Source organism: Mus musculus, chromosome 9 (assembly GCF_000001635.26).
Source record: "Mus musculus strain C57BL/6J chromosome 9, GRCm38.p6 C57BL/6J".
Classification (NCBI taxonomy): Eukaryota; Metazoa; Chordata; class Mammalia; order Rodentia; family Muridae; genus Mus; species Mus musculus.
This window is the reverse complement of record NC_000075.6, coordinates 86,652,060-86,666,573: the sequence shown is the minus strand read 5'-3', so window position 1 is coordinate 86,666,573 and position 14,514 is coordinate 86,652,060. Positions and strand designations below refer to the sequence as shown.

Genomic DNA, 14,514 nt, shown 5'->3' with positions numbered 1-14,514 from the left:
TGGTTGACTGTTCTGTCAATTTCTTCTCCATTTTTATCCCTGCACATCTTGTAGGCAGGACAAATTGCAGGTCAAAGGTTTTTATGGGTGCGTTGGTGTTCTCATCCCTCCATTGAAAGTATTTCCTAGTTACAGGAGGTGGCCATTTTAGGTTCCATACCCCCTACTGCTAGGAGTCTTAGCTAGGGTCACCCTCATAGGTTCCTGGGAGTTTCCCTTGTCCTAGGTTCTCTAGCTCGTCCCAGAGATGCTCTCGCCCCCAAGGTCCCAGTTCTAGATCCCTCTGTTCTTCCCACACTTAATCCCTCCTGTTCCCCTCTTTACCCCACTCCCAGTTCCCTCCCTCCACACACTCCCAGTGTCTATTTTATTTCTTCTTCTCAGTGAGAATTGAGCGTCTTCCCCTTAGGTCCTCCTTGTTACTTAGCTTCTTTGAGTCTGTGGGTTATTCATGATTATTCTCTACTTTATGACTAATATCCACTTATAAGTGAGTATATAGCATTGTGTGTCTTTCGGGGTATGGGTTACCTCACTCAGGGTGTTTTCTAGTTTCACCCATTTGCCTGCAAATTTCATTGTGTCCTTGTTTTTAATAGCTATGTAGTACTCCACTGTGTAAATGTACTACATTTTCTTTATCCATCTTTGGTTGAGGGACATCTAGGTTGTTTCCAGTTCCTAACTATTATGAATAAAACTGCTATGAACATAATTGAGCACATGTCCTGGGCGTATGGTGGAGCATCTTTTGGGTATATACCCAGGAGTGTTATAGCTGGGTCTTGAGGTAGAACTATTGCTAATTTTCTGAAAAACTGCTAAATTGATTTCCAGAGTAGTTATACAAGTTTGCAGTTCCACTATCAATGGAGGAGTGTTCCCCTTTCTCCACATCCTCACCAGCATCTGCTGTCACCTGAGTTTTTGATCTAGCCAAACTGACAGGTGTAAGGTGGAATCTCGGGGTCATTTTGATTTGCATTTTCCTGATGGCTAAGGACGTTGAACATTTCTTTAAGTGCTTCCCAGCCATTAGAAAATCCTCTGTTGAGAATTCTCTGTTTAGCTCTGTACCCTATTTTTCAATTGGGTTGTTTGGTTTGTTGGTATATAATTCCTTGAGTTCTTTATATATTTTAGATATCAGCCTTCTATCAGATATAGGGTTGGTGAAGATCTTTTCACATTCTGCAGGCTGCTGTTTTGTCCTATTGACAGTGTCCTTTGCCTTACAGAAGCTTTTCAGTTACACGAGGTCCCATTTATTAATTGATGATCTTAGTGCCTGAACTATTGGTGTTCTGTTTAAGAAGCTGTCTATTAGGAAAGTCTATACATGCAAGGCTATTTCCCACTTTTGCTTCTGTCGGGTTTAGTGTATCTGGTTTTATGTTGAGGTCTTTGATCCCTTGTTCTTGGGTTTCGTGCAGGGTGATAATAATGGTTTCTTTACATTCTTGTACATACAGAGATCAGTTAGACCAGTAGCCTCTGTTGGTTTCTTTACATTCTTGTAAATACAGAGATCAGTTAGACCAGGAACCTCTGTTGAAGGTGCTTTCAGTTCTCTATTGTATAGTTTGTCTTCGCTGTCAAAAGTCATCAGCTAAGTCCAGTCTGTGTTGTCCATATACACAGTGGATTTTGGTCTGACCACTGGAGCATGGGCTACCTCAGGGGACCACACCCTTAAAGAAAATTGACTCTTCATCCCCCAGAAGCCATCAACTGTCAATAGCCCCTCTGCTAGGAGTGGAGTCTTGTGAGTCCCTTACCCCTTAATGCTGGAACGTTGACTGGTTTGACCTTGTTCAAGCAGCCTTAACTACCATGAACTCCATGGCCTTCCCTTTACTGCTTCTTTCATGATGGTTGCTGTGCCTTTAGGGAGGGGTGTGATATAAATGTCCCACTTGAGGACGAACATGCCACAGATACTTATTCTCTGCACTTTGAGAAGTTGTGAGTTTCTGAGTTACTGTCCATCTCACAAAGCAACTCTGAGGATGTTTGGGAGCTTCAGGGACCTATGGATAGAGAGATGTGAAGTTAGAGGACAGTTTGATGCTGTGGCCATTCCTAAGGAAAATAGTAGTGGGTTCCTCTGTGAGCTCTGTGGGTTCCCACCCATACGTTCTTGGCCAGATTTACTGTACCAGCCATGTGTTTCCTCTTGTGGAGTGGACCTTTAACCTAATCAGAAAGTGGTTGGTTACCTCCATAACATTTATGCTGATTATTATTGTAACTCACAGGGTTCACTGCTGAGTTACATTGTTGATTATTTATGATGGCAATGATGGTGATGGTGATGATGCTGATGCTGTCTACCACCTTCATAGCACCTTCCAGTATTATTGGCAGGGAGTACGCTTCTTAAAGATTTATTTATTTATTTGTTTAATTTTTATGTATATGAGTACATTGTAGCTGTACAGATGGCTGTGAGCCTTCATGTGGTTGTTGAGAATTTTATTTAGGACTTCTGCTTGCTCTAGTCAACCCACTCACCCTGGTTGGCCCCATTTGCTTAGTCCCTGCTTGCTTCAGCTCAAAGAGTTTTTTTTTTTTTTTTTTTTTTTTTTTTTTTTTTTTGGGTTTTGTTTTTTTGAGGCAGGGTTTCTCTGTGTAACCCTGGCTGTCCTGGAACTCACTTTGTAGACCAGGCTGGCCTCGAACTCAGAAATCCACCTGCCACTGCCTCCTGAGTGCTGGGATTAAAGGTGTGCACCACCACGCCTGGCTCAAAGATTTATTTATTATTATGCATAAGTACACTGTAGCTGTCTTCAGACACACCAGAAGAGGGCATCAGATCTCATTATGGGTGGTTGTGAGCCACTATGTGGTTGCTGGGATTTGAACTCAGGACCTTCAGAAGAGCAGTCAGTGCTCTTATCCACTGAGCCATCTCGCCAGCCCAAGAGTAAGCTTCTAAGATCAGTATCAACTTGATTTTTCCATGCACTGTGACCAAAGTGTGTGGTGAGACAGAGGTTCTTTATGTAGCCCAGGCTGACCTTATGAACATCCTTTTTCAATATACTGAAAATTGAATTCATTTATCCTTAATCTGTCATTTGTCATTGGAGATGTTTACTTTGTTCCTAGAAGTTACAGATTGTTAAAAACAAAAAATAAGGCACACATGTAAGCATGTATATCTCAAGTAATAATAGCAAGTAGGAAACTTATATATTATAAACTGACAAATATCTCTGTAAAGAATACTTGTCTATAATTCACACTGGTTGGTATAGCCTGTTGTGGTGGCTTAAATGAGAATGGCCTCCATAGGCTAACATATTTGCATGCTTTATCCTTAGCTAGTGGAACTGTTTTGAGAAGGGTTAGGTTATGTGGCTTTATTACAGGAAGTGTGCCACGGGGGGGGGGGGGGGAGGGGGGGGCTTTGAGGTATCAAAAGTCCATGCCAAGCCACCCCCCTTCTCTCTCTCCCTCCAACTTGTGGATCAGATGTACGCTCTCGTTACTACTGCAGTACCATACCTGCCCGCCTGCCTGTTACCATGCTTCCCACATGATGATAATGGACTAACCCGTTTAAACTGTAGGCATTCCCCTCAATCAAATGCTTTCTTTTATAACTTGCCTTGGTTTTGCTGTCTCTTCACAACAATAGAAAAGTAACTAAGACACCTATAGAATAACAAACCATTTTCTTAAGAATTATTTTTGTCTGGGCACAGTGGCACATGTCTCTAATCTCAGCACTTGAGAGGTAGGAAGACTGCCATGAGTTCCAGTCCAGTCGGGATGACACAGCAAGACCTCATCTTAAAACAAAACAAGCAATCCACAGCAACAAAGAAGAACTAGCATTACTAAGATGCTACTTAGTTAAAGAGAATTGACTTTGGAAGTAGATAACAAAGGCAATAGGAAATCTGCCTTTGTCTAACAAACTTAGGTAAAAATTATTTTTACCATGCACCTTCCACTAAGCCCCCACTCATCTCTCTTATTTCTAAAACTTCTAAGACTGAAGTCCAGAGAACTTAGACGATTGTTAGCGTTCTCCCAAAGCTGGTATGATGTTGCAGTCCACACCTCCTTCCCAGTGTGTAGCTCTGAGAATACTGGATGGTTCTCTGGTTGCCCAGCCACTGTTTCTCAGTTCCTGGCTATCACTGAGATTTTTCACAACAGAGGCAGCACTGAGATCTCCAGTTACCAGTTGCATGGTCCCCAGCCCTAAGGGTAGCTTGACTCTTACTTAGTTCTTGCTGTTCATTTGGCGTTTTACTTCAGAAGCTGACTCCTTCTGTCTAGGCCTTTAATACCTGTCCTTTTTTAAAAGAGATGGTCCAGAATTGCACCCATGGATTACATTTCTCCTGAAATGTTCTCCATCAGTGTTTTTCTTGTCATATTTTATTTACCAGTAAATCTATCTTCCTTTCTCTTTTCCTTAATTTTTTTTTTTTTTTTTTTGTTTTTTTGTTTTTTGAGACAGGGTTGCTCTGTATAGCCCTGGCTGTCCTGGAACTCACTTTGTAGACCAGGCTGGCCTCGAACTCAGAAATCCGCCTGCCTCTGCCTCCCGAGTGCTGGGATTAAAGGCGTGAGCCACCACGCCCGGCCTTCCTTAAGATTTAATTTTATTTTTAGTCAGGGGTTTGCATGTGTGTTGTATGAGAGTATGTGTAAAAGGGTGCAGTACCCCCATAGACCAGAAGAGGGCCAGATCTGGAGATTGAGTGAAAGGCACTAAGGACCAGCCACTCTGGTGCTAGGAAGCAGTCAGGTCCTTTGTAAGAGCAGTGCATGCCCCTGACCTCTAAGCCACCTCTCCAGCATTGTTTTCCTTATTCTTTCCATTATTCCATTTCCTTCTTTGATTTTTGTATGAAATACAAATTACTGACTTGTAGAGTTTCTAATCTAGTTGGAAAACATGCAAGGAAGTGAACCTTTTTGTGAGAGTGTGTTAAGTAGTGAGAACAGCAAGTTTCTACAGAATTCCAAATTCAGCTTGAGAATGTGAGTCAGAAAATGTTTGCAAGAGAAGCTGACACTTGCACTGCCTCTGATGAGTGACAGGGAGCTGGGCTGGCAGTAAAGAGGAGCTGGAGGGACTGGAAGGCTGCCTGACAGAATCCTTGAGAAGCCACTGAAAGTTGGAAATGATGTGGTTCTCAGGCTGAATCAGTTGATCAGATGCCACGAGCAAGGATGGGGTCCAGAGTGGGAGAGAAAGCCGGAGGCAAAGCATCAGAAACAGCGGGAACTTAGACAGAGTGGGCTTTGTAAGTGTGTCCAAGGGGCTGGGGTAAAGCAGTTCGCTAGGTCTTAGCTGTTCAGTAGAGTGCAAGAAGCTTGAGGGACTGCACACAGAAAACCTGTTACAGACTCAATTATCACTACTCAAATCATCTATGCTGTGATGGAGTTGATGGCATGCTCCTTGCTAACTCTGCTCCAATGTTTTGGGTTCCCCAATAAGAGACACATATACACAGCCTCCCCTCTGTGTGTGTGTATATATGTATATATATATTAAAAGATTTATTTATTTCATTTATATGAGTACACCGTAGCTGTCTTAGACACTCCAGAAGAGAGCATCATTACAGATGACTGTAAGCCACCAAGGGAGTGCTGGGAATTGAACTCAGGGCCTCTAGAAGAGCCGTCAGTGCTTTTAACCTCTGAGCTATCTCTCCAGCTTGGATCCTCTATATTTTAATATGCCTTAAACAGCTCAGTGGCTGGGCCACTTCCTAACTGCCACGTGACTAGTGTATTTTCAGATAATCCCAACTCATCACTTACTAAAACCTATATTCCATCTTGGCTGCCCTGAGTCTCCGTGATAGTAGAGACTAGAAGGTGTAGGTGTGTCTGACAGACATCGGTGAGTACTTTTATGAAACATAACTGTACAGGAGGAGTTGAAGAAAAGAGAGAACAGATGGGTTGGTTTGAATTCTTAGATTCACAGAAAGGGTGTGATAGAAACAGAACTAAGTTAAAATAAGTAAGAGAGTTAAAGTTTGGTGGCAGAGAGCCATGAACTTGAGACCAGTCCGAGCAGTTTAGCAATACTTCATCTCAACAATATCTGCCCTAAAAATGGACTTAGAAACCAAATTGCATACTCCCACTACACATGTCTGGGAACATTTGGGCATTCAGTGTATTATATTTGCAACAGGTTCAACCCTATTGAATAAAATACTAAACCATGAGCCCATATGGACAAGAATAAATTGCTAATTGAACAAAGAAACATTAAATATACAATTTTGAAGAGTTATTTTACTGAATGCATGTTATTTGCCAGAAGAAAAAGGAGTGATTCTGGGGTGAACCAACCTAAGTAATTTTACCTTTAATTAAGTTATCAGAATGAATATTCTTGGTTATGACAAACTGGGAATGATGTCACTGATCATAAAAGCCACAGATTTCTGTGATGTTTTTTAGAAGATGTGTGAGCTCTGATCTAGTCACAGTGGAGCATCACATAAGGTCAGGATGGGCCACATGTTTTATAAGAGCACACTTGCAGGGTTGCAGAGATGGTTTATGCTTTCTTCTGAGTGAGGACCTGTTTGGTTCTCATTACCCACTCAGGCAGCTCGCAGCTGCGTGAGATGCTAGTTCCAAGGGATTCAGAACTTCTGGCCTTGTGGGCACGCACCACACTCATGCATGCATAACTAGTCTCAGACATGCTGATACATATAATTAAAAATAAAATAAACCTTTAAAATCTCAGTTGGAACTTGGAAAGATTAAGACTAAGAAAGTTAAGGAAAGACTGAGTCCAAGGTGGATGAGACCAAAGAGGCAAGTGCTACTCTCTGGGGTTTGAAGTGGCGTTTTTATTATATAGGGCATCATTGGGGTAGTCAGTGGAATACTGATGTCTCAGGGCCCCATGAGTAAGTATTGATTGTCTAGGAATAATTTTGAAAAATATTTTTCTTTGTTGGAAATGCATTAACTAGTTGCTAGTGATGAAGCATCATTTTGGCTGTGTTTCAGGAAAAATAATTCCTTGTAATATACTTTAAATGCTTTACAAGCTTACTGTAAGATAGGATCATATTGATCATACCCTCTTATTGATCATACCCTCTTAACAGTTTTCTCTTGGTGTCATCTTTTTTAAAAGGTGGTTTTGAGACAGGGTCTCAGTTGTAGCTTTCACTATACAGACCAGGCTCGCCTTGAACTCAGGACTAGTTCTCTGGCTCTGACTTCCAGGTGCTGGGGTTGTAGGGATGTGCCAGCATGTCCAGCTTTCCTGTGGATTTCTTTGGCTTCAGCTGTGCTGGCTAGCCTGCCTATAGGGTCCCTGTGTTCACGAGGACCTCACCTACTCTTTAACTGTGTACTCCCCTCCCCTCCCCTCCCCTCCCCTTTTTTTGAGTTTTTCAAGACAGGGTTTCTCTGTATAGCTCTGGCTGTCCTGGAACTCACTCTGTAGACCAGGCTGGCCTTGAACTCAGAAATCCGCCTGCCTCTGCCTCCCGAGTGCTGGGATTAAAGGCGTGTGCCACCACGCCCGGCTCTTCTTGACTGTCTCTACTTTGTCCTTTAATCATTTCTTCTAATACTTTTAACTCCAGACTTTTGGCTTTATATCTTTATTTTGTTTTATTTCCTGGTTCTTAATAGGCCTGCATTTTATCCAAACTTAGCCTTCTTAAGTATAGACGATCCTCAATTACCATGAGTTTATAGCCTGTTAAATTCATTTTAAGTTTAAAATTTAAGTCAAAAATACATTTATGGAATCAAGGATGTGGCTCAGGGGTAGAATGCTTAATAGCATGTCCTTAGGCCCATCCCCAACATGCAGGGAGGGAAAGATGCACATAACCCTCTGGGCATCCTCTCTTAGCCGCACGCTGATGATAGCATATTGCTTGTGAAGCTATAGCTGACTGGCAGCAATGGCTCTACAGCTGCCCAGCTCATCAAGAGGCTGTTGTGTCATATTTCACTGGTCCAGGAGCCTTGTGTCATATTTCACTGGTCCAGGAGCCAGTCAAAGGTCAAATTCAGAGTAGGGTTTTTAATGCACCCCCACCCCCTCCCCCAGTGTTACAAAGTCGAGAAACTGTAACACAAACCATTAGGTCTAGACAGTCTGTCCTGCTTTCTCCATCAACTGTGGGCCTGTTGTACAACTCAGCTTTGGTTAACTCTTGAGGCTTTCTTACTAATTTTTGTTCGCATTTTGTGGAAAGTGGAATATAACTTTATTATTTCAAGAAATAACAGATGCAAGGAGGCATTATTATAAAAAGTTTCAGAACTGTTCTTTCCTCCAGTTGGCTTAGAAACAGACCTATAAACTTGTTTTCCAAAGAAAATATAAGTCATGTTACAATAGAAAGTTGCATGCTATGAAGTGAATTCCATTTGATATGCAATTCCATGGGGATATCATCCAATATCATGGAGAATATTATCTTGCCTTCCAGATTTGTGTTGAGAGTAGAATATGTACAGTGTTAGAGATCATGAAAAAAGTTTGAACTATGTATATAAAAAAAGGTCTCCACTTATAAGTTGCCTCAGTTCTGACATGAAGTAGATTCCAAAACGTATCTTCAGTTGCCCTGTTTAACATACTTTGAACAGAACTCAGTGATTTTTAAGAAATCAATCGGCAAGAATTGAGATAGCAAGAGTTTTTAAGGCTGACATGTAGCTCAGGGGTAGGGAGTTTGTATAGCATGCACAAGGCTCTGGTTTAATTCCCAGAACACCAGAAGTTTTCTATTACAATAAATAGCTCTAAATAGCTTTATCTAAACTCATTATATAACTTCCTCCCTCTTTCCTTCCCTTCCTTCCTTCTTTCTTCTCCTTCCTTTCTTCTCTCTCCTTTTCTTCTCCCCACCTCTTGTGTGTGTGTGTGTGTGTGTGTGTGTGTGTGTGTTACTAAAGTGCCGAAATCCTTTTGGACATCTCAGTAGGTTTCTAATCATGGGGACATTCCAGGAAGGACTACCAAGAACTCTTACGATGCTTGGCTTTGGTGGGACATTAGAGACCTTTGACTTACTGAGCCACTTCCTAGAGCAAGCATTTTTGCTGTGAGTGAATCTCTACTTAGTTCAATAGATCTTGGGTGGCCAAAAGGCTCTTTAGAGGCTGAACCCAGATCTGCACATAATAAAACTTGACATTTGATTGTTGTTAATTTTGGTATCATCCACTGTTCTTTATTTTAAATGATTAAGCTTCCTGAGAATATTTATCTGCTGATTACATTGGGACCTAAAAATGCAAATAACTAGGTAGAAATGCAACTTTCTATTGTAACATGAGGAGCTTTTTATCATTTTGGAGACTTAGCAACTTTATGTGAGACAGTAAGAAAACCAGGAAAGGATATAATTTGGTATAATTTTATTTAATTTTTATTCTTTGAAAATTTTGTACACAGTATAGTTTAATCAATATTTTTTAGTTAATCATGGAAATTTTTCCTATAGAATTACGGCCATACTTTTTGGCTACTTACTTAATAAGTCAGTCTAGTGTATATGTAGATTTGTTTCATATTTTTCTGTGATTTAAAAAAAATTGGTTGCAGTGTACAGGAAGTTGGTAAAGTGTTTGCTGTGTAAGTATTAGGACCTGAGTTTGAGCTTCAGCACCTACAATAAATGACCAGGCATGGTGGCACGTGCTTGTGACCCCAGTACTGGTAGGATAGCTGGGTTTACTGTAGAGCCAACCATGGTAGGCAGTAAGAGAGCCTGTCTTAAAAAAACAGCAGTGGTTAGTACATAAGGAATGGTACCTGAAGTTGTTGTCTGGCTTCCACATGCATACCTAATTATGTGTGCACATGCAAGTATACACACACACACTTTATAAATTAATTCAAATGTAAACAATACCATAAGAGTCAAGAGGACAGCTCTTATGAGGGAAGAGGGTTTTTGTTTTTGTTGTTGTTTATGAAACAAAAACCAAATGACTTTTAAATAGCTGGCAAGATTCTCATTATTTAAATAGATATTATGTAGGATGGTGGGTTTTTTGGTCATTAAACTAAACTTGTGTGTGGTTCTCTATTTGAGCAAAAAATTTTAAATGAAGACAAAGCAAGCATTTCCCCAAACCCCACATTAATTTAATGTGTGAAACCAAACTTTCATAGGAAATGTGGTAAGGCAGACACTTTACAGGCTCCGGTTAGGTTGAAACAACAGATTCAAACAGCAATCAAATAGTCAGGTGATTGCCACAGAAAACAAGTGTTCAGCCTTAGTCTCTTGACTCTCTGATGAGTCTTCTCTTCCTCCCGTTGTGGAAATGAGGTGGCATGCACACCTGAGATGCCTGTGTTGTTTTGTGATTTCTTATCATGCTTTTACATGTTTCTTATTTAGTTAAAGACTAAATGGATCCAGATACTTCCCTTTTACATTTTCTTTGTTTTTTTAAGAAAATTGTATGTCTGTGTCTGGGAACATGCACATGAACCCAGCTTCTTTCAGAGGCCAGAAGAAAGCATCAGATTTCTTGGAGCTGGAATTCCAGGCAGTTGTGGGTTGCCTGACAAGGGTACTGGGCACCAAATATGGGTCCTCTGCAAGAATAGTACATGATTGTACCTACTGAGCAATCTCTTCAGGTTAAAATAAGGTTTTTTCTTAGTGTGGTGATGTATATTTCTGTATGAGTGTATGCATGTTTATATGTGTGCACATGTTGGCACATACTTGCAGGGTCCAGAGGTCAATATTGGTTATCTCCTGCAATTTCTCTTTAAGAAGCATTGCAGGAAATTTGATCACACCATGAACCCCAAGATTGTGTTGTTGTTTACTGGCAAAACCTGTTTCTAGTTGTGGTGTGACTCAACCTTCACACAACCTTTAATCCCTCTGGCTGGAATGCAGACATACCCTTAGTAAACACCTTTGATCACAGACAGTGAAGGTAAAGTTAGTTTGTAGAAGGAAGCATCCCAGTTTGAAAGTGATGTCGAGTTGAGTGGCAGACAAAGTGATGGTTCAGAAAAAGATTTGACAGAATAAGATAGGCCCAACTCAACTCGCACAAGAAGAGAGAGAAAAGGGAAGCTACAAGAGGGAACAGTGCAGAGAGAGAGAGAGAGAGAGAGAGATTTACATGGAGTGTTTTACAGATACCGGTTGAAGAGAGAATGAGCCAGAGAATAAGGACCAGAAGATTATAACATATTGCCATAGTTAGTACGAGGGCCAAGCAGAGCAATGTAGGAGAAGCTGAGAGAAGTCAGATCAAATCAGTCAGCTTGGAGACAAGTTTAAACCAGAACAGCTGAAGTGAGCTAGCCAGCTAGAGTTCAGAAAGGACCAGGAAGGGAATGATCTTATTCAGCAGTAAGTCCTAGTTAGAGGCTGAAAATACTTCAGGCCTAGAATAGATCTTAAGCAGAATAGAAGCTTTCAGGACTAGGCCTAGGTTAGTTGGTAGAGGCAGTAAGCATCAAGGACAATTACTTTAGGCGAATAAAAGTTACTTTTACAAAGAATGATCTTTCATTAAGTCTAAAGCTCACTGATTTGGTTAGGGTGACTGGCCAGTGAACTTCAGGGATCTGTCTGTCTCTACTCACTTCCTGAGTGCCATGCCCAGTTTTGTGCAGTGTTGGATCTCAAGCCCAGGGCTTCATGCATGACAGACCCTTGGCCAATTGAGCTATGTCTCAGCCTCTTATTTACAGGATTTCTAGTCATTTTTAAGAAAATACTTTTTTGTAGTAATGTAATAAAAATGGAAGTATATTAATCAATTTAAGTTTTTACTAAGGTTCATAGTTGTTTAACATATTTGAAGTAAATTACAACAATTTTTTTTTCTACCAGAGGCCTCTTTATTAGTATCCATGACAAAGGGCACATTGCTTCAGTTCTTAATGCATGGCCAGAGGATGTCGTCAAGGTAAGTTATCAGTGATTTCGCACTGAGGTAGTTTGTTTTTTTATGTCCCATGAAACAGTTTATGTCATAGTCACAATCTCATTTGCTGTGAGCAGCATTGACTGTCACCTAAATTAATATTTTTGATTTCTCTATAGTATATTAATTTTATTATAAAGCTATTTAAGACTCCCTGTAACTGCAAGTTTTTCTCCTTGGCCTCTTTGTTCCCTGGAATGATGACTCAGAGACTGCATTATTTCTGAATAAATGCCTAGGCCATAAGCTAGAGCATGTTCTGAATAGCTCATAACCTAATTAACCCATTTATTCTATTCCGTGAGGGCCATGGCTGGTTACCCCTTCCTCATGTTCATGCAACCATCTTCATCAGCATTCAGGGCAAATCTTTTCCTGCGTCTGACTCTATCCCAGAATCCTCTCTCCCTGCTAGGACTCCCACCTCCTGTTTCCTGCCTAAGCTAATAGGCCATATTAACAGGTGGTGCTTGCATACATTACACAAGAGATTCTCTCTACATTTTTCTGTTATTTCTAATTTATTAGTGTTTCATTCTTCACAAAGTAATTGCATAGTATATACATATACATAAATATGTTGAACATGTAGGGCATATAATTTCTGTAAGCAAACCCCTTCGTTGTATTTGTTATGTTTGATGAACCACCAAGTTCAGAGTAGGCAGAAGATACCTGTTAAATTATTCTCTCATTATGTCTGTAAGAAGCTGTAAGTTAATGAAATTTAAAGTAATAATTCCTGAGGGTGTGGTTATATGCACCTGTGTGCATACTGTGTGTGTGTGTGTGTGTGTGTGTGTGTGTGTTGTGTTCACTCCACAACCTTGGTTATGGGATCTGAACTCTTGTCAGACTTCTTGGCAAGTATTTTTTCCTGCTGAGCCATACCCTGGCTTGATATTTTCCCTTAACCAAAAATTTGGGGAAGATTTTAAGAGTCAACAAGGTAGATCAGAAAAATTGTTCTGGAGTGGAGCTTTAATTACTACCTTGTCTTTGCCACTGTAACAACTAGGCCTCAGACAATCACCCTAGTCAACACTTGGATGTAGTAGCATACTGAAGAGTAAGGTACGGTCTTTACTGTGTAATTGAACACACATGGAACAAAGGTGATTTACTAGATAAAGTCTAAGTGTATAGATGCTCTGTTTGCTCATCTGAAGATATTTTTATAACACAACATTTTGCCCTGTTAAGACCCTTTATTATTGAAAAAATTTCAATAAGGCATAAACTAAACTAAGATTTAGATATCTCAAAAAATTTTTTTAAAGTCTCAGTATGTGATTATAATTTAGTTAGGTACTCAATGGGACAGGAGCCTAGGGAATAAATGTTAAGTACAACAACAACAACGACAAAGTGCCTTAAAAATCTTCATATTTGGGCTGGAGAGGTGGCTCAGCGGGTAAGAGCGCTGACTGCTCTTCCAAAGGTACTGAGTTCAAATCTCAGCAACCACATGGTGGCTCACAACCATCAGTAATGAGATCTGATGCCCTCTTCTGGTGTGTCTGAAGACAGCTACAGTGTACTTACATATAATAATAAAGAAATCTTTTAAAAAATCTTCATATTTAAGACATACTTCATTTAATGTAGATGTGCTCTCAAGTTAGCACATACTATTTAAAACTGTCTTTTCAAAAAATTGAAAATTATATGGCTTCTGTGCTTTTAATGACCTGGAAAGCATTACATAAATTATTCAGATTATAGGTAATTATATAATAAAGTTACTATCCTTGTAGAGTATACCATTAAAACATTACTACGTGTAGGCAGTCCATCTGGGTTCCCCGGGCTGAGAAATGCATATATGAGTGTGTATCATCAGCGGTGCATATAAGTGCCGACATCTGTTACAGCACGTTAGATACACTCATGTCTACGAAGTTCACATCTGAGTTATTTGGACACTGAAATTCTCTGTAGGAGCATGAATATATTGGCCAATTGCAGTTAGGGGAATTTATGACACCTTGAAATTAACAGGGAAAAGTTTTCAAAGATGGAGTATGTGGAATATGCATAAATAATTTTGCCTCTCAAATGTATTTACTTCTAAAACAGTTTTCAGTAGTTGTATTTCACACAAACACTGAAGGCAACACATCTCAGCAGTGCATTTTGAAACACAGCTGTCAGAACAGTGTTGCAGAGAGAGCACCGTGCAGAGAGAGCACTGTGCTGAGAGCAGACCCAGCTGCTGCTGTTTTGGGACCACCAAGTGACCCATTAAAGCCAAGGGATTTGAGTTTCCTGATTCTCCATTTCCTGATCTGTAAAGAGGAGGGATGAGAGTATGCTCTGGACCCCCATTACAGCACTGTGACTTTCTGAGGATATAGACAGCCACATTAATTTAGAATATGAAATCCAAGTATTATAAGTTGTTTATATGTCATAATTTCACTTTATGTATTGATGGATTTACCCAGTACTTGTTGACTGTTTACTGAGTGCAAAATGTACCAGATGCTCGGATCATTGTAGCCAGCAAACAAAGCCACTCTGAAAGCACATGCATTAAGTTTCTTTCCAAACTACTAAATACAA

The 14,514-nt window shown here is 40.3% G+C and overlaps 1 protein-coding gene across 3 annotated transcripts in view; it reads left to right on the top strand.

Moving 5' to 3' along the window:
• Me1 (malic enzyme 1, NADP(+)-dependent, cytosolic) overlaps positions 1–14,514 on the top strand; it is a 114,552-nt gene that overhangs the window by 29,341 nt on the left and 70,697 nt on the right. For all 3 annotated transcript variants that reach the window (NM_008615.2, NM_001198933.1, XM_011242666.2), the window contains exon 4: positions 11,856–11,931. In NM_008615.2, the coding sequence (NP_032641.2) occupies positions 11,856–11,931 (76 nt within the window). The remainder of the gene's footprint in view (positions 1–11,855; positions 11,932–14,514) is intronic.